The 23407-nt window shown below is 43.4% G+C and overlaps 1 protein-coding gene across 1 annotated transcript; it reads right to left on the bottom strand.

The window, feature by feature from the left end:
- Positions 1-1015: 1015 nt before the first annotated feature.
- On the bottom strand, positions 1016-16133 carry LOC147883667 (phosphorelay protein). Its single transcript, XM_087399212.1, has 4 exons — positions 15637-16133; positions 15421-15521; positions 15215-15319; positions 1016-1909 (listed from the first exon to the last, which is right to left on the bottom strand). The coding sequence occupies exons 1-4, from the start codon at positions 15932-15934 to the stop codon at positions 1151-1153; spliced, it is 1263 nt and encodes a 420-aa protein (XP_087255338.1). The 5' UTR covers positions 15935-16133; the 3' UTR covers positions 1016-1150.
- Positions 16134-23407: the final 7274 nt, after the last annotated feature.

The following is a 23407-nucleotide window of genomic DNA, read 5'->3' as shown; positions in this document are numbered from 1 at the left end:
AGAGAGAGAGCTTTGTACAAAGAGACAAGTACAAACAAAACAATTAGTGCAATTTTGACAGGTTTCTATAAGGTTGAAAACCTCCAACTCCATGCATAGTAAGGACTAGCTAAAATAACATTCCCACCAGAGTCATCAACGCCCACCTTGAATATATATGCATATGCCTGCAGAGCATTATATATATAAATATTCCAATGAGCTTGGAAACATGCCCAAAGCATCCCTGAAAAAAAAAGAACAAGTGTGCAGCTTAAACCTCACGATAGGCAGCAATAATCTTGAAAACCTCCCAAGTCTATTACATAGTAGGGACTAGGCTCTAGTAACTGTGACATCTCCATTTAAGTTATCAATGACCGACGTGGGTGTAGACCATTGTGCATCATATTGCCCTTGACCATGCACATATCCACAAACCCCCTTGTATAAGAATATCACCTCAGTTGCTGGACAAGCTTTGTTGGCGACATCATCCCAACATTGCAATGCTTTGATTCTCAAAAATTGCTTTCACAAAACTGTACTCTTGATAGTCTCATCCCAACATCCTGAGCTTTGTGGTTGCCTCAACTGTACCACAAGCATCCATGGCCGGAAAAACGAGCCTTTTCCCCTTTCGTGGACATACGTGCATTTCAGTTTATAGAAATCCAACAATAAACAAATAAAACATGCATGTGTTATAACACGTGCAAAGGACATACGTGCATTTGCTTTTACAATGAGATCCATCAAATAAACCAACAAAACGCCATGAGTGGAAGGACAAGGTGGGCCTGCCAACTGTGCATAATCCTGGGAACAGTTTGACGGCACACATGCTGTAGCAGGTTGCCACACTTCACACCGAGTCACACAAGCTGACTGAACCAACCAACGGGGAACCCACAAAAAAACATAGATGAATCTGCTAAACTTCATCACTATGCTAAGGCACATTAGATTGGACATAGTCTTTTAAAAAGAAGAAACCTCATGATTTACCTGCCTAAACGGGGAACAAGCAATCTGGTTTCAGAGTTACCAAAAGTTTTCAAATTGATTTCAGGAAGATAACATGACAACTGATTTTAAAAAAAGGTAAGCCGTCAGAGCTCTTCCCCTTATGCTTATATTAAGATTCTAGAAACAATCTCCTTGACAGCATTTATAAAGAGTCAAGCCAGTCGTCAAAATCGTCAGTAAGGCTTGATATGCCCTTTCCATTACCTGAAGTCGACAATGAAAGTGTTTGACCAGAAGGAACAGTACCTGACATTGTTCCCCTTCTAGCATTTTCCTTTGAATCCAGAAATGTGTCATCTAGGCATCCCAAATTTGAGCTTGTCAGCGTGTCTAAGAAAGCATCCTCCTTGGCTACCGTAAAAACATCTTTTTTAGGCAATTCTCGGTTGGATGCATCTGCTGAACTTGAACCTTGGCTATAAATGCTGTCAGAAAGTGTTCCTGATGGAATAATGGCAGAATCCCCAAGATGATCATTGTCAAGCATTTCAAGAAGAGCATCAAGCTCTGCCTCTGCAGCCTTGGCCTCAAACTTGATGCTTCCAGGATTTTGTGAGTATACTGTGGTCTCCTTCTGGTCCGTTCCTATCCCAAATTTCTGCAAGGAAGGTATCAGCCCTCCCATTTCTTCTGACGTAGACATTGGACTTTGTGGTTGTGCCTTCAAATTATCATCAATAACCCTTGTAACTATATAGTCATCCAATCCACGTCCAGCCTCTGAGGTGGGACTATCCTGAGAAACATCCCCACTAAGCCGCTTGGAAGGAGAAGAGGATTCCGCAAAGCAATCATCAGGAATTGTCTGTTCAGGGCATGTAGCTATTGAATCCAGTGCTCCTTGATTATTATCTTCTGCTTCCACAGTAAGATCATCGTAACACTGAAAAGACTTTACCTTCTGGAAGGGAGGTATAAATTAGATGCTCTCTCTCTCTCTCTCTCTCTCTCTCTCTCTCTCTCTCTCTCACACACACACACACAATGGAACGGAGCTATGCAAGGATTCCCCCTCTTCCCAAGTATTTTTTGACAAACTACACACACCGTGCTTAAGCAAGAGTAATTTCCGGTAATTCATTTAACTAGCTAGAGCACAAAATAACCTTTCGAAACTGAAATTCATAGAGTAGATACAGTCAACACCGCATGGGGAGTGATTGAGGTCCACACCCTACCAAGGCAAGCCTTCGTATATTTCTTTGATGCAGATTCTTGGACAGAACCCAAATAACCCTAGGAATCCAAAGCACACATCTTTGATCTTTTTACGAAGGAGCCTTGACTCAAAAGTTCAAAACTCAAACTATATCTATGTAAGCCTGAAGCAAAACTCTGGCAACAACTGGAAAACATAGCAGTGATCCAAAAGGGAGTAGAACTCAGCAAATGAACTCATCTAATCTAGAATATCTAGTAGGAATACCAATCTATCTCGTGGATTCTATCCCAAGCAAATCAAATTAGTAACGTAGATAACTAGCGACTATCATTTAGTAAGATTCCAGAGCTCAAAACAAACTAAGCTACAAAATATATAATTATGAGTAAATTTTAAATCTATAGTTAGCAAACCCGTGATAAATCTCATGACTATGCCTGAAAACCTAGGTTGGAAGCCTCCAGAAGTGCTTACGCAGACAAATAATTGCAATCACCCCTTCGCATCTGGGGTTAATTCTGAAAGTCCTTAACTCCTCGAGTATGAGAATCCTCATCCTTCATAATATTATAATTCAATTCAGCCTCTTTTAACCTTCTAGCCTCATTTGCCACTGCATGTCTTCCTACAAAAGATTTGCACTATTACAACCTCCGCTAACATCTGTGTGAACCATAAAGGGCTCCTACAAGTCAGGCATGACAAAAACAAAGGCTAAGGTTAGAGCTTTCTTTCACTCTTCAAAAGCTACCTTCTTTATAGTATATCCCAAGTAAAAGCTCTTGCTTCTTGGTCAAGTCATTTAAAGGAGCTGCCTTATGAGCAAAATGATGGCACCTGTAGAAAGAACACAGCCCTAAGAATGACCTCACTTCATGCACTCCCTTTAAATCAGGCCATTCCAAAATTACCTGCAGAGTCTCACCCCAAGAAGCGTACCTCTAGTAAGAAGAAGACATGAAATTCCATCAGGTAGAGAGTGTTTGGCATCACATAGAGTGTAAATGAGGCCCACTCCCTACCAAGGCAAACCTTATGTATTTGTTTATTACCAATGATGCTTATCCTCAATAACCAAGTAATACAGATTCTTCAACGGAACCCAACAAACTCTAGGAATCTAAACATGTATCTTTGTTTTCACAAGTCTTCTCCTTACTCGATAGTTCAAAACTGAAACTAAAACTGTAGAAGCTTGTAGAAGTATTCTGGCAACAACTAGAAGATGTAGGAATGATCAAAACCTAATAGAGGGAATAGAACTCCCCAGATGAGATAGAATATCTCAAGTAGGAACCACCAATCTATTTCGTAGACTCTGTAAGAATCAAATCAAATTAGTAACATATATTCCTAGCGATTCTAGTTTAGAAATATTCCGAAAGTCAAACAAAAACCTAGCGAATATATAATCATAAGTAAATCTGAAATCTAGACTTTTAAAAAGCATAAAACCTTGCTATGAGGTATTTAGAATATTCCAAAAGTCAAACAAATCCAAGCTAGAAAATATATAATCATAAGTAAATCTGAAATCTAGACTTATAAAAATCACTCCGATCACAGCTCATACAACACTCAGTAGGCTTGATAGATGATCACACACACACAAAACCTTTCTCAAGAGAGATAGAAAGAGATAGAGACCCAAAACTCAGATATATATTTCTCCACTGAATGTGGGCTGACAAAGCTCAGAGATGAGCAGAGAAGACAACAAAGGGTTGCTGTCACAAAAGGACTGAGCACTCTCTTCTCTTTAGACTGGCTGACTTGGCCAGTCAGTTTCCTTCTGCAGCACCGACCCTTGAAGGGCCCAAAATGGCCGACCCCTGGTCGGTAAACTGGGGCAGCCCCTTGGCCAGATGGTGCTGCATATGCCCACGCGGCCCCTGGTGCTGGCGCAATACTCAACGCAGATCCTGCTGCCACTTGCCATCTTCTGCCCCCTTGTCCCTTCAAGTCCGGGGCTCACAGGTGGGGATAGTGACATTCTAACACCCCCTCTCAATGACACAACTGTGGGCCGATCCCCATGCGTCAAATGAGGTGTTCCATCTGCTCCCTAGGAAGCGCCTTCTTGAAGACCTCCGAGATGTTGTCGTCGGTCGGACAGTACATCAACTCTATGACACCTTCGTCGACGAGTTCTCGAACAAAGTGATGTGCTTCGTCCGTGCATGAAACACGAGGTTGTTGGCAATTGCTTGCAACTTTGGTTGTCGCACATGATCACCGTCGCATTTTCTTGATGCCACGTTCATGTCCTCCAAGATCCACCTAAGCCACAATGTTTTGCATGCTGCTGTACAAGCAACCATGTACTCTGTCTCTGTTGATGAAAGGGCAACGGTAGGTTGTTTCTTACTCAGCCATGGCACGGCTCCTGATGAGAGTATGAAACAGTACCCAAAAGTCGATCTCCATGTGTCACCATCACCTGCCCAATCACTATCGCAAAAACCACCCTACTCAATGCCTCTCGTGTAAGTGATGCCATACGTGCAAGTATCTTTCAAGTATCTCAGCACCCTCATACCTGCGTCCCAATGGGCCTTCTTGGGTGTGGCAAAGAACTGGCACAGCAATCCAACTGAGAAAGAAATATCCGGTCTGGTATTGGTGAGGCAAAGAGCTGGCACAGCAATCCAACTGAGAAAGAAATATCGCAAAAACCGCCCAACTCAATGCCTCTCGTGCAAGTACCATTCAAGTATCTCAGCACCCTCATACCTGCGTCCCAATGGGCCTTCTTGGGTGTGGCAAAGAACTGGCACAGCAATCCAACTGAGAAAGAAATATCCGGTCTGGTATTGGTGAGGTAAAGCAAACTACTCACCATGCGTCGATACAATGATGAATCAACCGGCTGAGATGGATCATGTATACTCAGCTTCAGACCAGCTTCCATGGGAGTCACTCCTGCTTTGCAATCTTCCATCTGAAAGCATTTGAGTAGCTCCCTGTAATATTTCTCCTGTGATATAAAAATACAGCTCTTTCCCTACTTCACTTCAATCCCAATAAAGTAATGAAGTATTCCCAAGTCCGTCATCTCAAACTCCTCCATGAGAAGTCTCTTGACCTGAGCAATCTTCTTTGTATGATCTCCTGTAATGATGAGGTCATCCACATACAGGATTAATACCAACTCCAAATCCCCCTCTGAGACGAGATATAGATTTGCCTCTGATGGACTCCACTGAAGCCCGATTTTCTGAAAGAAAACATCTATCCGCTGGTACCGTGCTCTTGGGGCTTGTATCAGCAAGTATAAAGCCTTCTTCAACTTGCATACTTTTGATGGGGATCTTGGAATCTGAAATCATGGTGGCTGTGCCACATATACCTCCTCCTCCAGGGTTCCATTCAAAAATGCAAACTCGACGTCCATCTGAAAAATAGGCCAACTGTGATGAGCAGCCAAGGCAATGACTGTATGTATGGTCACCATCCTGGCTATGGGGGCGAACGTCTCGTCGAAGTCAAGTCCTTTTGACTGTGCATAGCCTTTCACTACCAATCTAGCTTTGTACTTCTCCAAGCTCCCATTAGACTTGAACTTAAGCTTGTACACCCATTTAGTACCAATTACCTTCCGCTTGGTCGACTTGTCTACCAAATCCTTCATTTTTTAAAATGGTATCCATCTCTACTTACATGGCATCCTACCATTCTAGAATATCCTTCGCTTCCTCGAAGGATTAGGGCTCCTCAAGCTGAGCCACCATAGCATAGTTCACGGAGGGAGTCTTCATGTTGCGTTGAGACCGCCGCCCTCCAAAACTACTCTCGGGAATGTCTGTGACGCATGAGTCTGCTAGTGTCTTCAAATACCACTCACGTAGCTTCTTCTCTGGCAGAGGTGCCTTTGTTGGAGTTGCCTTTGGAGCCGGAACTGGAACGTCCTACTCCTCCTCCTCCTCCTCAGGTTCTTCAGTCGTCTCCACCTCTTTGATGGTGACCTTGGGTGGGGTAATGTCGGAAGTTCCTTGACCTCTCCTACAGCCTGGGGCTCTGACACCTTGAAGATCACGTCTCTGCTGATAAGGATCTGTTTCTTCACCGGGTTGTAAAGGCGATAGGCCTTGGATTCCTCATTGTATCCCACAAAGATACATCTGCTGCTATGGGAATCAAGCTTCATCCGCTCATCTCTATGCAACCAAAAATCCGTAAATGCGATATGGTTGGTTTCTTACCATAGTAAGCTTCATATAAAGTCTTATCATCACCAGCCTTGGTCTTGGTTCTATTGAGGATGTGAACGGCAACGTTCACGGCTTCACCCCAATAAGCTATCGAAAGATTTCTCCCTCGCAACATGGTCAAACATGTCTCTGTGACAGTCCTGTGCTTTCTCTCAACAACTCCATTCTGCTAAGATGTGCGAGTTGTAATGAGTTGCCACTTAATCCCGTGCTTCTTGCAAAATCCATTGAACTCAGTAGAAGTGAACTCCCCCCCTTTGTCTATGCGGAAGACTCTGACGACCTCTTTTTCTACCTGGGCCTTCCATTCTTTGAATTTCTCATAAGCCTGAGATTTCTTGGCAAGGCAATATACTCAAGTAATTTGATTGAAATCATCCACAAATAAAAGAGAATATCGCAAACCTATGAATAAATTTGTTGACATCAGGCCGCAAATGTCGGCACGATAGGCTTCTTGGCCTGTGACGAGGCCTCATGTGGGAACTTGTCCCTATGTTGCTTGCCCTTCAAGCAAGCCCTGCAAACAAGCCCTGCAAACACAATCATTGCCTGCAATTAGTAGAAGTCCATCCACCATCTTGGACTTTCGCATCTCGATGAGAGTGCCATAATTAACGTGACCGAACCGCTCATGCCACAATTTGGATCTGCCCGTATACCAACAAAGCATTGAGCTGATATAGCCCATGCTCCTCAACGCCATGAACCACCACCTTTCCATTTCCCTTGGATGTGGCAGTGACTTTGCTGTCGTCAAATAGCACCGACATGTTGTGTTTGTCCATCTAGCTGACAGACAAAAGATTCTTCAGCAAAGTCGGTACATAGAGTACACCGAAAATTAGCTCCTCGTTTCTTGCAGTCGTGGAATGGGATACTTACCAACACCTTTTTCTTTTTCTTTTTTTACAGAGAGATACTATCAACATCTTTCACAAGGCATGTTTGGTTATCCCCCATAGTGACCTTACAGTCAGGATGCGTACTTTCCATGGTCTTGAACCACTTTTTCTTGTTGGACATGTGCTTTGAGGCTCCACTGTCCACGTACCAGCCTTCCTTTCCTTCACTGACTACGTAGGCTGAGCAATACTCAGTAATGATAAAGAGAGCACCGATAGTGACATTTGCCGATTCGGTCTTTGGCTCCTCCTTGGCTTTGGACTCCTTTCGCTTAAGGTCCACCTTCTTGTGGCATTCCTTAGCTGAATGGCCAAGCTTTTCACGGTAGAAGCATTTTATATGCTGTTGGGATATGTGTGATCAAGGGCTTGTTAGGTGCATGTGTGCATCCACTAGCAATCATATGGTTGTGAGTGTGTGTGTGTATAGGAGAGGCACACTTAGTGCCATAGACCATGACACAGGTGATGATGTAATGCAAAGGCCCCCACATGGGGTGGTGCCTTTGATTCTGGAGTTCCTATGATTTAGGAGTTACCTCCTTTGATGTAGGAGAGGTGCCATTGATTTAGGCCACCCACTCTCCCATTCTATAAAAGAGAGGGCTTCCTCTCAACTCAATGGAACATTTTGCCATTTTTTTCCACACTCTCTTCCATGATGTCCATCTTCTCTCCCACTCCCCAACATTTGGTATCAGAGCCTCCTTGAGTCCCTAGCCCATTCTAGCTGCAATATGCCACCTCATCATCTTCTTCTCCACCCTCCACCTTCTTCTTCATTTCTACCCTCTTTCTCTCCAGATTTTGCTTAGCTCTGTTCTCCTCCATTAAGCGACCATTCCCAAATCCCTCTAAGCTGAAGTATCCTCTACTTGGGGCGCACCTCTGACACCAAGCATTCTCTAAAATTTTGCTTCGTTTTCCCGTGCTGGCACGATCTCTGCTCGCCGATCTTTCATGCAATTCCGCCTACAGACGCGACCATTCGTTAATTCCTCTGAGCCACGGGTAGGCGACACTATGAGCTTGCTGCTGATGAAATTTGATCTCAAATGCTTGCTGGAGTAAGGAGAAACAAGCAAAATACCAGTCGGAGAAGACACTATTGTCATGAGCAATTCTGTGCGCTTTTTGGGCAATCCTCCTAGGTGGACAATCTCTGGTATAAGGTCCTCAAATGCGCATTAAAAGCCCTCTCAGTTATGCTTCATAGAGCTTAAATCAAGCCCTCCAAATTACTCTGTTTTTTACTCTTCAATTTTGGGCATTTTTTATTGTTGAATGCTTGATGCAAGCTTGGTGTTGAAAAATAGGAGGGAATGAATCACTCAAACCTCCACCCAAGATCTCTCCCACTCTTCTTACACTCAACTCAGATAACTGATCACAGATGCAATAAACACTCACTCAGAGATAACTTAAACGGAGAGACAGAATATATTCATGCACCGGATGGTGGGTAGAAAACTGGCTCCAGGGGAGCAATATAAAACTCAGCCAAGTGCTGAGGAGAACTGATGTAACTCTCTCTGTCAGACTGGACCAGCTCTGAGTGCACAGCACAACCTAGGAAGGAGGCTTTCTGTCCTGCACTGGATGCTGGATTGAAGGAAGGAGTGGGCCTTTTATAGGCACTGCCCAGGCCCTCTGGATTGGCCGACCAGTCCCCTGACTGGTGGCCGACCAGACTGTTCTGGAAATCCGACCAGGGTCGGCCCTGGTCGGTGGCCCTGGTTGGGCCGACTGGCCCTGCCACAGGCCCCTATAAAAGGGTGCCCTGTGCAGCCAGTCCATAGGACTGTTGATGCTTCCAGGGAGGCACAAGGCCCCCCTATTTCTCTGCTGTTTGCAGACAGCAACCAGCCCGTGTGCCGGTTGCCTATGATGTCTGCCTGGGTCTCTCTTTCCCAGCCCTCCTACCTCTCACTGCCCCTTGTCCCCTCAAAACAGGGGCTCACAGGTGGGCACAGTGAGTGGCAATTTGTGGAGTGTGAGCAACGCCAATTGACTCGTGTCCACCTTCTGACCAACCGCCGCTGCGAGCTGGTCCCGCACAACTTTCACCTTTGTCAGATGATCATGCACACTATCACCCTCATTCATATCAAGATTATAAAGCTGATGCTGAAGTGTAATGATACGAGCTGTATTATCGGTTTCATACAGCTCCTTCAATATGAGCATCCCTCTCCTCCCATGCACAGAGTTCATCCGCATCTGCTTCAACTAAAACTTCACCTCTTTTGTCCACAAGGTCCTCCGGCTTCTCTTCGGTCCCATTCAGAATCTTCCACAACCTCCGTGCCAACAGATGGCTTTGGATCTTGACTTTCCATATTGGATAGTTCGTTCCATCGAGCTTTCCAGCTTCACCGAAATTGGGGATAAATGAAGAAGGAAGATGACTGGAGAAGGAGGAAGGACGAGCAATGGATGTAGAGGCTTCTGAACGCTGATCCATCTCGGTGAATAGCAAAACTGAATAACTGAAACAGAAATAAATGTACTGACCTTCTGTACTAGCCTGAGCTGAAAACAGAGTCGCCTTACTGCCAAGGGACTCCTTCCTTCAGAGAGTGCTTTGATGAGGAAGAGTTGAGAGCCTATGGCTCTGATACCATGTTGAAAAATAGGAGGGAATGAATCACTCAAACCTCCACCCAAGATCTCTCCCACTCTTCTTACACTCAACTCAGATAACTGATCACAGATGCAATAAACACTCACTCAGAGATAACTTAAACGGAGAGAGAGAATATATTCATGCACCGGATGGTGGGCAGAAAACTGGCTCCAGCGGAGCAATACAAAACTCAGCCAAGTGCTGAGGAGAACTGATGTAACTCTCTCTGTCAGACTGGACCAGCTCTGAGTGCACAGCACAGCCTAGGAAGGAGGCTTTCTGTCCTGCACTGGATGCTGGATTGAAGGAAGGAGTGGGCCTTTTATAGGCACTGCCCAGGCCCTCTGGATTGGCCGACCAGCAGGGTCGGTCCCCTGACTGGTGGCCGACCAGACTGTTCTGGAAATCCGACCAGGGTCGGCCCTAGTCGGTGGCCCTGGTTGGGCCGACTGGCCCTGCCACAGGTCCCTATAAAAGGGTGCCCTGTGCAGCCAGTCCATAGGACTGTTGATGCTTCCAGGGAGGCACAGGGCCCCCCTATCTCTCTGCTGTTTGCAGACAGCAACCCGCCCGTGTGCTGGTTGCCTATGATGTCTGCCTGGGTCTCTCTTTCCCAGCCCTCCTACCTCTCACTGCCCCTTGTCCCCTCAAAACTCACAGGTGGGCACAGTGAGTCTCTAACACTTGAGATGACTTATTGACAGAAAATTATTGGATAATAATGCCTAGCTCTAGTTCATCTTCCAATGCTTCATATGTAAAAGCAAAGAAGAAGAAACAAGCACCTAGATATGTCAATAGAAGGTAATAAAACTTGTGAAGGAAAAGTCACATAAACCATATTTTTATTTTAATGCAAAAAGTTGAGGATTTTCTGCTTTTATGGCTTGCAATATGCACTTGTATGGTTGAGAGTCCTAAGCCATTTGTAAGAGAGCAGACACTACCTAAACATAAAGGTGAGACCTTCTCATGGCCACCTTTAAGATAGACAAGTTCAATGGCCAAGGTTTTCACACTCAGTAAATGAAAATCAAATTTGTGCTTATGAAAGAGAATTTGTGGGACTTGGTCAAGTCAAGGAATCAATCATCTCAAGAAGGTGAATCCACCACAACCAAAGGTAAAGGGAAGGTAAGTGACTCTTCTTCAACTACACCTGCAGATGCTAAAAGGCTAGATAAAGCTTATGCAATTATTGCATTAGGTTTAGGAGATGATTATGTGCATCATATTTCAAATTTGGAATCCCCTTTTGAGGCCTAGCATAAGTTAGATGTGTTATTTGGTGCTAGCTCTCATACTTCTAAGTTGAATTTGAAAATTAAGTTCTTTGAACTTAAGATGGATGGAGACAATGTTGCAGCTCATGTTAATACTTTGAGGAGTCTTATGACACAATTGGCCTCAATCAACTCTCCAGTTACTGAAGATGATGCTATGGCTATGCTCCTCAAGAGTATGCCTCAAAACTATGATCATGTTGTGACTACCTTGAAGAATCTTCCCCAGCCCACACTAGAGGGCATCATCAGTGCTCTACGAGAGCAAGAGAGAAAGAACACTTTAAGAATGGGTGAAGTGCACACATAAGCACTTGCAGTAAAGTTTTCATCAAAGAGCAAGTACAAGGCATGCAAGCATTGTGGAAAGACCAATCATCTTGAAAAATATTGTTACAAGATCAATCCTTGCACTTATTGTGGCAAGAACATCATTCAAAGAAGTTTTGCAATAAGAAGAAGAAAAACATGGCAAATCTGGTAGAAGAGAGAACTCCATCAACAAATGAAGAATCAAACTTTGTGGTAGAAGATAAAGACTATGTCTTTTGAGCACTTTGTCTTTTGAACTTTATTTATCATCACTTGGTCAAATTTTGAGATTCTCTGCCTAGAATAGTACTCCAAAAAGAATGTTATGTGTTTTGTCTTTTGTAAATCACCTCTGGTCACCATATGATGTAGGCCATGTGATATGTGTTTGCCCCCATGGTACCTCTTGCAGACATGAGAAACTAGGTCTACACAAAGGCCTAAGATTCATCCTTGTGCATGCAAGGGAGAGAACCATTTGGGGGGGTCTATCCCATTTTTGTAAACCTTGACCCTTGGGCACCTTTGCTAGAATGAGATCCTAGCCATAGATTTATCCTTGACCACCATGAGATGGCATGAGAAACTATGTGACTAGATGTATCCTTGACATAGCAAGAGGCAAACCCTTGAGGAGGGGTATGTTGGGATATGTGTGATCAAGGGCTTGCTAGGTGCATGTGTGCATCCACTAGCAGTCATATGGTTGTGTGTGTGTGTGTGTGTGTGTGTGTGTGTAGGAGAGGCACACTTAGTGCCATAGACCGTGACACAGGTGATGATGTAATGCAAAGGCCCCCACATGGGGTGGTACCTTTGATTGTGGAGTTCCTATGATTTAGGAGTTACCTCCTTTAATGTAGAGAGGTGCCATTGATTTAGGCCACCCTCTCTCCCATTCTATAAAAGAGAGGACTTCCTCTCAACTCAATGGAACATTTTGCCATTTGGTTCCCACACTCTCTTCCATGATGTCCATTTCTCTCCCACTCCCCAACATCTGCCTCTTTTTTTCTGCATCCTCGGTCTTGTTGTTCTTGGAGTCTTTGAACTTGCCCTTGCCTAGCTTATCCCTTGCCACGAGAGCCTTCTCATCCGATTGATTGAATAGTTTTTCCCAAGCCTCTTCCTGCAATAGTAAGGGCCAAGCTCTTCAAAGGTGAGAGGCTTGGTCCTCTCTCCTGCGGTGACTGTCATCACGAAACTCTTGAAACTGCGAGGTAGCTTGTCTAGAGTCAACAAAGCAAGATGACTTGAGTCTACCTTCTGAGCAGTTGTTGAGTCTACCTTCTGACCAACTGCTGCGAGCTGATCCCTAACAATGTTCATGACCATCTGACGAAAGTCAAGGTGGTGCACCTCACTCATATCCAAATTGTATTATTGATGCTGGAGAGTGAGGATGCGAGACATGTTACCTATTTTGTATAGACCCTTCAGGATGGCCCACGCCTCGACAGACATCTCTGCCATCTAAATGTTGGAAATTATTGCATCTGCCGTCGTCGGCCAAGGCTTGGGCATCTCTTTCTTCCTACGCTGTGAGCTCGTCTGCATCTACTGGAATCAAAATTCTCTCTTTCTTGTCCAGAAAATCCTCCGGCCTCTCTTCCACACCCGTCATGAGCTTCCATAACTTCCGGGCCACGAGATGGCTCCCGATCTTCACCTTCCATATGGGATAGTTCGTCCCATCCAACTTCCCAAACTCGCCAAAGTTAGGGATGAATGAAGAAGGAAGATGAGAAAAGGAGAAGGAAGGGCGAGCGTGGGATGAAGAGGCTATCGATGGTTCCTTCTCTACCATCTCTGCTGTAATAGCAAACAGCAAACTGAAAATGAACTTGCAGTAGAGAACTTGACCACGCAGCAAAACTGAGTGTCGATTGGAGTCGCCTTCTTGCTGAGGAACTATCTTCTAGAGCTGGAAACCCTGCTCTGATACCATGTTGGAAAGTAGAGGATAGAATCTCTCACACCTCTCACTCCGATCGCGCAGCTTATACAACACTCAATAGACTTGATAGATGATCACACTCACACACAAAACCTTTCTCAAGAGAGATAGAAAGAGATAGAGACCAAAACTCAGATATATATTCCTCCACTGGATGTGGGCTGACAAAGCTCAAAGATGAGCAGAGAAGACAGCAAAGGGTTGCTGTCACAAAAGGACTGAGCACTCTCTTCTCTTCCTAGCACGCTACCTGTTGCAAGGCTGTCAGTGTAGGCTGGTGGAGAATGAAGTAGGGGAAGGCGGGTTTATATAGGTGGGCAGCAAGCCCACAGACTGGACAACTTGGCCAGTCGGTTTCCTTCTGCAGCACCGACCCCTGAAGGGCCCAAAATGGCCGACCCCTTTGGGCAGCCCCTTGGCCTATATAAGGCCCCATATGCTGGTACAGATGGTGCTGCATACGCCCACGCATGGGCCCCTGGTGCTGACGCAATACTCCACGCCGATCCTGCTGCCACTTGCCTCAAATCTGCTCCAATAGAAGCCAGGTATAATAGCCTCCACCCCCCTATTGTCTTCTGCCCCCTTGTCCCCTCAAATCGGGGGCTCACAGGTGGGAACAGTGACATTCTAACACTTGCTTCAGCCCATGGCGGCTTGTATGAGATGTCTCATAGGTCCATGAGACCTCCAAAAGACGTTTATATATATATATATATATATATCTCACACACACACACACAAGCTTATAAACAAGATGGAAAATGAAGCCCATGAGCTGCTTAGCAACAACAACTATGACCATAAATAGTAAGATATTCTTTCTCGTCTGCATTATATTATGAACCAACCCGAGGACCTAGGCAAACCACTAAGGCAGCTTTTGAAAATGGGAAAATCTCTAACAACTGAAATCAGAGGCAGCTAGTTAAGAGGATAGGTTCTACACATTTATTATTTTCCCTTGAGAGCACCAATAACAAGAGAATGGGAGCCCTGACGGCTGCCTGCAGTATACAGTAGTTTTCTGGCTGTTCCATACATCCTGTTCAGTCTTCAGTCTTCTTGGACCTCTCTCTCTCTCTCTCTCTCTCTCTCTCCAGTTTGAGTACTACCGTACATTTATCAACCCCGAATATTGGGCTACTTATACAGGAAGAGAAACAGCCACGCAGAAGTACATTTGCACACCTATGGCAATACATAAGCGAAGAGCTTTGGCCTCACTTCGCACCCGATCACACCAGCTGCAGATTGAAATAGGAGGATGGAAAGATATGCCAAAAGAGAGCAGAATATGCCAATTATGTGACCAGGGAATGGCAGAAACTGAAGAACACATGGTAATGATATGCCCTTACTGTACTCACATCCGGAAAGCATTTAGCTCTCTTCTCGAGGGACATAACAGACTGGCTGATATGCTACATAGCGGGTCACCCCCAGCTTTAGGAACGTTTGTCTATAAGCTTTTCAAGCACAGGAACTCACCTAAGACATAAAGGTAGTTTCTCTTAATACCCTCCCCTCCAAGGGAGGAGTCTTTGTGTACGAGGATTTTGTATTGCTCAGGTCCCATAGGCCGATTTTTGGTCTTCAAAGGACGATAATATATTCTTCTTCTTCTTCTTCTTCTTCTTCTCTCTCTCTCTCACACACAAACACACATAGCTACTTTGTCACACACACTCAAAGAACAGAAAGCCAAACTTGACTAGAACATAGCAACAGTGGAATAATTGCACAGTACCTTTTCGGCCTGGATGAACTCAGGATCAATAAGCAGTCTTTCTGCCAAGTCGACTTTAGCAAGTTCGTTGCCTAGAAAATCCATATCCAAGGAGAGAAAAGATTCCTGAATAATATAATCCCTCCTCATAAGTTGGCTTAAAACATATACGCTGTCAGCCGAAAGCATATATTTTACTATGCAAGTTGCTTGATCAAGAAGCGCACCTCTTCAGCAGGTTTATCCCAGAAGCTATCCGCATCTAGTCCCGAAGCCAACAAATTCAGCCCTCGTGCTAGCATCAGGGATATCCTTCCGCCCGGCAAGTCTGCATGCGGACATTTATTAACATTTTGACACAGACGTCTCGCCAGTGATTTTCCAAAGGTCCTCATTTCATAGGTCGATAAGCAACGACACGGGCAGGGGAAGCTATAGGTTACCAGGGTTCTCATAGCGAGAAGTCAAAGATTGCTGCGAGAGAAGGTCACGGTAATCTGCTCCAGTGCTTTTGACAGCCGGAAGTCCAGTCAAAGATTGGGCTTCCGGCAGATCCTGGTCGTCGTAGCGGCTCCAGTTAGAGGGTAAAGCAGGAGCTTTAAGGTGCGAGGGGGCGGGGGACGAGGAGGGATGGTGTTGCTGGTTTGGAAGGGGCTTGTGAGAATGCTTAGGATTGGCATGACGGGAACGACCACGCTGGGACGAGGCATGCTTCGATCGAGCAGAAAGCTTGACATCCATGCTCCTACAAAATTAAAGCTCGAGATTTCATTAGGTCTGCCAAGTAACTTCTCAAGACCAAGCTAGGCTTCAAGGGTTAGCGTGGAGTGCACATCTTGTGGCAACATGTGCAACCCTTAGCTCCACAAGTGTAGAAGCTTGTTTAGGCCAGTGCATGCTTGACGCTACAACAGTTATGAAGACGGGGACATTTTTGATAACAGAGTGTTAGACCATGCATGTAGTTTTGCCTCAGTTCACTCTTGTAAAGGTCAGCCTGTGTCCCGTCTCCGCGAGACAGGTCTACGTGCACATCTTGTTTTGATTGTCGGCAACATGTGCCAATCTTGAGCTCCACAAGGGTAGAAGCTTCAAGCAAGTGCATGCGTGACGCTACAATAGTTATGAAGATGAGTAGCATGACCCGTCTACGACAGGTCAGAGATCTGCTCCATTGGGTCTCAAGGTGGGATCTTAATTTTAAGAAAATAAAATTTCAAGTCTTAATTTGTCAGTTGCGAGTGTTGTGATTGTGCCATTAATTTAGTATCAATCTCATTGTGCTGCTACTTAGGAAATAGAGGAAGCAAAATTTTGAAAGTGAGGAACCAAAAATTTGGAGTAGTTATTGAGACCTTTCTCTCAAATGCTTGGAAGATTAATGTGTTATGCATCATGGCTTAGTAGACTCTTGAATGCCTCAAGTAGTAACCATGGGTTTCAAGCTTACTTTTCTATGCTATTGGATGCAAGAAATTCATCATGTTTGGGTCCAATGGGATCAAGAATAGAAAATCGATAGGGAAGGGGGATAAGCGCTCAAAAATGGAAAATGTATTTAACATGTGTATGTGTTGATTATTTGTACATATGTGAGCATTATTTTGTGGCAAAGATCGATGGTACAGAGAGCATCACTCCTGTGGTGGCTGGAAGCGAAATTAGCAATAAGTGATATGAGTTATATAAGATGCGAGTGAGATTTCTTCCATCCACAATCAAAACCTCAAGCCTTACATAACAACTTTTATTAAATGTTCCACATGATTTAAAGTTTGATTTAAAGATGTGCATATACCAAGTGCCTGTGGATTGGAACAGTTCTCAAGAAATGGGGATTGCATGGGTGACTATTTTCAATGTTTCAAAAAAATCAAAGAGCTTCTTAAGTTTCAAATCGTACTTCTTGCGTCCTACCTTTATGCTTGAGCAGCAGCGCACCGCCAAGGCCATTTCTAGAATTCAAAGAGTAGAGAGAAGAGCCCATTTTATTGAGATGAAAGCTTTCCACAACCATAGTTGCCACAATAATAGGATTAAAATAGTTCCAAAATTAACAAGGTGAACGATATTCATTAGGCTGCCACAAAAAGTAGCATCATGGTGATGCGTACCTTCTTCAAATCGAGTACAAAAAAAAACATGATTCTTACAGTGCTCCTATGTTATTGACAGATATGCAAGCCCGGTTGAGCAGGCCAAGCTCAAGTCACAAGTGTTTCCACTCTAATTTTCAAGATGCCACTCTGATTTACTTTAATAGAGGACAAAAGTATTTGTTTTGTTACTGTCTAGAGACTCTCAAATTTTATAGGGCAACAAGAACGTAGGACAAACAATGCAAAACTTTGTAGGGTCTATCTTGTTACATGATCTCTTTTCTTGATTAACGAGAGGTTTCAGTTATGACTATTGTTACATGATCTCTTTTCTTGATTAACAAGAGGTTTCAGTTACGACTATTGGAGAATCTTGGAGCGTTGGATTTCGATTATCTCGGACCATTTTAGATCTCTTTCTTGAATGTAGCAACTTCTTTGGCCTCCTCCTGCATCCTTGCTCGGAAGAAAGCTTCTAAGTCTCCCATGAAGATCCTCCTTGCTTTACTTTCGCCGTTCATTGTTTATTCATCTTTTCTGGCTTCACACAATGCACACTACTTTCTTCCTACCCCATTGGGTGAGGTGATGAGGCTGCTTTTGAGCATCTGTAGTGGTACACAACTATATCCTCGAATTAAGGATTCAAGAGATTTAAGAATCATGAAGATATTTATGGCACTTCTACAACCAACCATCTGGCCATCTATGGTGCTTCCGCAATTGCCCATCATACCTCCCCTCGCCTCTCATTTGCTTCTTGTTATTATGACAAATTTCAAAGACAGAAGATTGGAACTATCATTACTACCGAAAGCTCTCCATACTCAAAATTGTGATTAGATCTCTTGACAAATCATTGTTCTCAAATGTATGCGATGGAGTTTCAGATTACTGCTCATAAATGTATGTAATTGAAGACATGTAGATCTAAATCGTAAAGTAGAAATTAATATTCATTTTATGTTTAGGCTGACGAATCGCATTTGCAGGAGAATGATTCCTCAATTGGTCCATCATGGTTGTACATTATTCAATCCATAGTCCACTTGAACCCTTGCAAAATCTACAAAATCTGGCAAAACTATAAAAATTGTGTTCGCAATCATACATGCTTCCAACTGATGGGAAACAATCTACAATGTGTCATAGGTGGATGGAATTATACATAACTTTCTTGAGGGCTTCATCTTGGGCGTTGCAACTTCTTATCAAGTGTGAATTCATTCAAAAATTGTAATCATGAGAAATCAGTTTCATGAATTCATCGCAATTTCATAGTCTCACCTCCTTAGGGCATGTAGAACTTGACCCTTCTCTCTTGCTTGGAAACAATGCTTGAGTCAAAGAGTTTTGCTTTACTTAGAAATCCCCATGTCCCAGGAAACATTCAAAAACTCCAAGCAACATTTGTGTAGAAGACATCCCTTTGGTGCAACAGTAAAAATATGCATGTACTGTTTTGAATTTTAGTGGCTCATAGGGTCTAGAACAGATTATGCAATCGAGGTAACTTTAAGTTCAAACTACGAAGGGGAAAGAAGGACTAAGAACTGAGTCAATGAGGAATGTAACGGCCTCCCTCATTCATGTTACATCTAAATACTAGAACTAAATGTGCATGAAGAATTGTCAGTGAATTATCACATCCTCGCATTTTAGCTTGCTGTCTCACCTACATATCAGCCCACATTTGGCTCATCATTTCCACTAATAGATGATCCATCATCTGCCCTTGATTGTGTACCTGTGGGAGTACTTGGTGGCACCATTTCCTACACATTCGGTGCTGCACATTCGGTGCATGGACAGCTTGTTGTCTATCAACATAGGCAAGTGGATTCACATCTTGGAAAGTGATTCTTCTCATTTCCACATCCCTCATGGGTGTCTTATACATCTTCTTCTCATTGAAGACCACATCATGGCTTCGTATGATCTTCTTTGCTTCTGGATCCCAGAGACCCGATAGCCCATTTCTCCACTTTCACCATAACCCCAAAAGATGCATGTCTAAGACTTAGGATCTAGCTTCTTTCAAAGCTCTTTTGGCACACGTGCATATGCCTCACACCAAAACATACGCAAGTGAGAGTAAAAGGGTTTCTTGCCACTCCATGCCTCTTTAGGAATACCACCATCCAAACTCTTACTAGGTGATCTATTGATCACATGCACTGCAGCCTTCATTGCCTCAATCCAAAAACCACCAGAAAGACTTGCATTGGAAAGCATACATTGCAACCTTTCCTGAATGGTGCGGTTCATCTGTTCTGCAACTGGATTTTGCTCTAGAGTATGAGGGGATGTGAGCTCCCTCTTAATCCCACATGTATCATAAAAATGCTGAAAGTCATGAGAGAGATACTCTCCACCATTGTCAGTCTACCATTGTCAGTCTGTAGGCATTTAAGCGTTCTATTTGACATATTTTCAACCAAAGCCAGCGATTTTTGAAATACCTGGAACACATCACTCTTGCGAGCTATAGCATAAGCCCACACTTTCCTAGTTGCATCATCAATGAGTGCCACATAGTATTCAGCCCCATATAATGATTGTGTAGGCATGGGACCACATACATCTGAATGCACCAAATCAAGCCTTTCAAGCTCTTTCTTTCCCCTTCTTTTATGGATTGATTTAGGCTTCTTCCCATAGAGACAGTACTCACAAAATTCAAACTCAGAAAAAACTTAAAGGCGGTACATAACCCAAACGGCATAAGAGTTTCATTCCATTCTAGCTCATGTGCCCCAACTAGCAATGCCACAAAGAAGTACTTGGTTGCTCAGTTATTGCAACAAAATGATCAAACACCCTTGATACATGTAAGGGATACAATGTCCCACACTTGGCACCCCTTGCCAAAACCATAGAGCCCTTCTGAATTTTCCAACTCTGAAAGCCAAAGGTGGTCTAAAAACCAGCATCATCTAGCTGACCCATTGAAATAACACTCTTGGTTAGCTTAGGCACATGTCTCACATTTTTTAAAACAAATGCAGACCCATTTGCAAAAGAAAACTTTAGGTCACCTACTCCCACTATGTCACATGCATAGTTATTTACAAGATGCACACAACTTGTCTTTCCACTGTCATAAGTGGAGAACCATTCCCTATGGGGAGTAACATGGAATGAAGCACCAGAATCCGAAATCCAATCCTAGGAATATGCATCATATGAAGTGGTAAGCAAGTCTGCAGGTAGACTAGACATAAAGAGAATGTTATTGTCACTATTATCAGTGTGACTGCATTGATCTCCTCGATCTTCATTTTTCCTTTGTCCTCCCTTGGACTCTCATCCTTCTTATTTGCACCTCAATTTGCATTCTTTTTCTTATCCTTTTGCTCTCTTTTTAGCTTGTAGTAATCCTTTTTCATGTGGCCCTTCTTACCACAATGGTAACACTCAATATTGTGTGCCCTAGATTTGCTACGAGACTTCCCTCTTTCTTGGGACTCCCCCCTGAACTGTGATCTTCCCCTTTTCACATTTAAGGTTGCATCCTGCTTGTTGCCATCCATAGACTTTCGTCTAATCTCCTCAGCCAACAAGCTACCCACAACATCATCAAACTTCAGTACTCCACTAGGTGCAAAGTTACTGAGACAATTGTACGAAAGATATCCCATGAGGATGGCAATGAACATAAGAGGAATATTGCCTTAGTCTCCACATCAAAATTCATCTTCTAAGCCTGAAGCTGGCTGAAAATAATATTGAATTCATTTAAGTGAGAAGCAATGGAGACCCCTTCCTTCATTTGCGGCTCAAACAACCTCTTCATGAGGTAAACTTTATTAGAGGCAGTTTCCTTCTCATAAGTGGCACATAATTTCTTCCACAACTCTTCCATAGTTTGCTCATTTACTACTGTGAAATAGAATGACTCTGCAAGATGAAGTCTAATAGTAGACTTTTCTAATGCATCCAACTCATTCCAATATCTGCAGGCTTAGCTTTAATCCCTGCTAAGGGTTTAATTTGCTTCTTAATTTGCTTCTTTTGAATAAGCACATCCCTTATCTGTTCTTTCCACAAAGAAAAGTTTGTCCCATCAAACTTTTTAATGCTAAAAAAATCCTTTTCAGACATGGAAGAGGATGCCATGATGAAAATGAAACAAAATCCCAAATGCTAGTACCTGTAAGAGAGAAATCACACCAAATATTAGGTGCACCCAAATATGTCTGCCTTAACGAAGGATAGTGTCACAAAAACTCAAGGCTCAAAGCATCAAAATGCATTTGACTCGTGTGCATATACTATGCATCCAAATGAGCAAATCTGGCCCAAAAGAAAATGTCAACCTGCAATGACAAAGCAGTGGCAAACCCAATGCTAATAAGAGCCAAATGCCTCAAGCATAAACACCGTCCATGGGCATAAGCATTTATAATGTCTCTTCCAAGAGAGCATAGCACTATGAGTGCATCACCTGCAATGTGTCGAACCTTTCCCTCAACATAAAATGGCATTTGCGTGCTAAACGTCCTTCAATAAAGCATCCCACAAGGAAATCTGGGCCTATGAACGCATCCAACAAGGATCACAATGCATCTAAATGGCCTATAAAGCATCCATTACAACCCAATGTAGACAACAAATGAGTGCACATGGCTCAAACTGCAACTAGATTAATCTGCATAAGGTATGTCCCAAAAATCATAGCTCCACAGCAATGACCGCTACTGAAAATAGGACCTGAGATGCCTCAAAACATGGGCATCACTGCATAATTGGACTCAGCAAGACAATTTGCAAAAATCTCTCTTTTACTAGAACTCCAAAATCCCAACCGATGAATGGGAAATGGGGAGTCAACCCTTGCAATTGATCTATAATCAAGAAATCAAAGGTTTGAACCTTTGAATGGAATTTTGATAGAGAAATTGTCGATTCAGCATCTCAAAGAGATGGAACTTCTCCAAATCTCCACGGAATTGTGCAAGAGCTGAAAAAGATTGGGGTTTTTGGGCCTCTGGAATGCAATGGAACAGACGGTTTTGGAAATTGTGGTTCCAATCACCGGGTCCTACACACAGACCAAAAAACTTTTTTGCAAACAGACCTATTTGTAAACACCACTAGAGTGTGAATGATGAGCAACACAGAAGTTTTAGGACCTCCTGAGTGCACCGAAACTGACAGATCTGTAAATGGTTGCTTCAAACTTGAATTCCAACACACTGGCAGAGACAGTGAGTCAGAAATCCAATGCAATGATACCAAATTCAAGAATGAAGGAGTCTTTGAACTCCCAAAGTGTAATGGATACTAAAAGCAAGCAATGGTTGCCTCCACAAGTCATTCTGGACACTCAGTCTCGTCGAAAGCAATAGGGGAATCATCAAAAAACGTCTTTTTTTGCTTCAAAACCACTCAAAGAACTTTCCAAAGGTTTTTGCAAGGTCTCTGCACACCAGGATGCAAGTAAAGTCACCTAAGAGAGCTTCTCCATCCTCCCACGGAGCTACAACCCCAGTAGACTTTAGGTTGCAAGCCCACACCTGGGCTTAGCTAGAACACTCGCACTCTGCTATCGTTGAGAGTGCTCTCAAAACGGAAGTAGAACGGAAGAGGGTGAGAGAGAGGGCGAGGGAGAAGAGAGACACACAAGTTTTTGGTGGGTATAGAGAACCTTAATCTTCTATGTCATCCATATTTATATGTGTTTGAGTATTGTGCATAATCGAGGTTAAGCTACAGCGGCCTTTAACCCCCACATTATCTTCATTTGTTATATTTACATGATTCATTCATTATCTTCATTTGTTACTAACAAAACATTGCAATAGCTATAGCGTAGGAGGGAGAGCACAATTCAATGCAAAATCATCGCTGGTGAGATTGTTTATATTACTTCTCAATGACAATGTATAGGACTTCTCATAATTTTTGTACATGTATAGTACTTCTCAATGATTTTGTGACCAACAACCACACTAATCTCAGTAATTGTGTACATGTGTAGATATCTACTACGGTCCAACTCATAGAGGAGGCTGATCCTCATTCACATACTGCTGCTTTTCTAGATCTTGTTCTACATGCAATTTCTATTGTTGTTGTGGTGGAGACTTTCAGCTTCTCTTGTACCTGGACG

This window comes from Dipteris shenzhenensis, chromosome 28 (assembly GCF_047967505.1).
Source record: "Dipteris shenzhenensis isolate YYH24624 ecotype China chromosome 28, Dip_SZ_1.0, whole genome shotgun sequence".
Taxonomy (NCBI): Eukaryota; Viridiplantae; Streptophyta; class Polypodiopsida; order Gleicheniales; family Dipteridaceae; genus Dipteris; species Dipteris shenzhenensis.
This window is presented reverse-complemented; position numbering and strand designations above follow the sequence as displayed.

Bases quoted from the DNA above. Each gene is read 5' to 3' on its own strand.
- LOC147883667 (XM_087399212.1), bottom strand. From the start codon at position 15,934: ATGGATGTCAAGCTTTCTGCTCGATCGAAGCATGCCTCGTCCCAGCGT. The intron at 15,522-15,636 runs GTAACCTATAGC...GTCCGCATGCAG, and splicing joins TTCTCGCTATGAGAACCCTG to ACTTGCCGGGCGGAAGGATA. The intron at 15,320-15,420 runs GTGCGCTTCTTG...TATATTATTCAG, and splicing joins GGGATAAACCTGCTGAAGAG to GAATCTTTTCTCTCCTTGGA.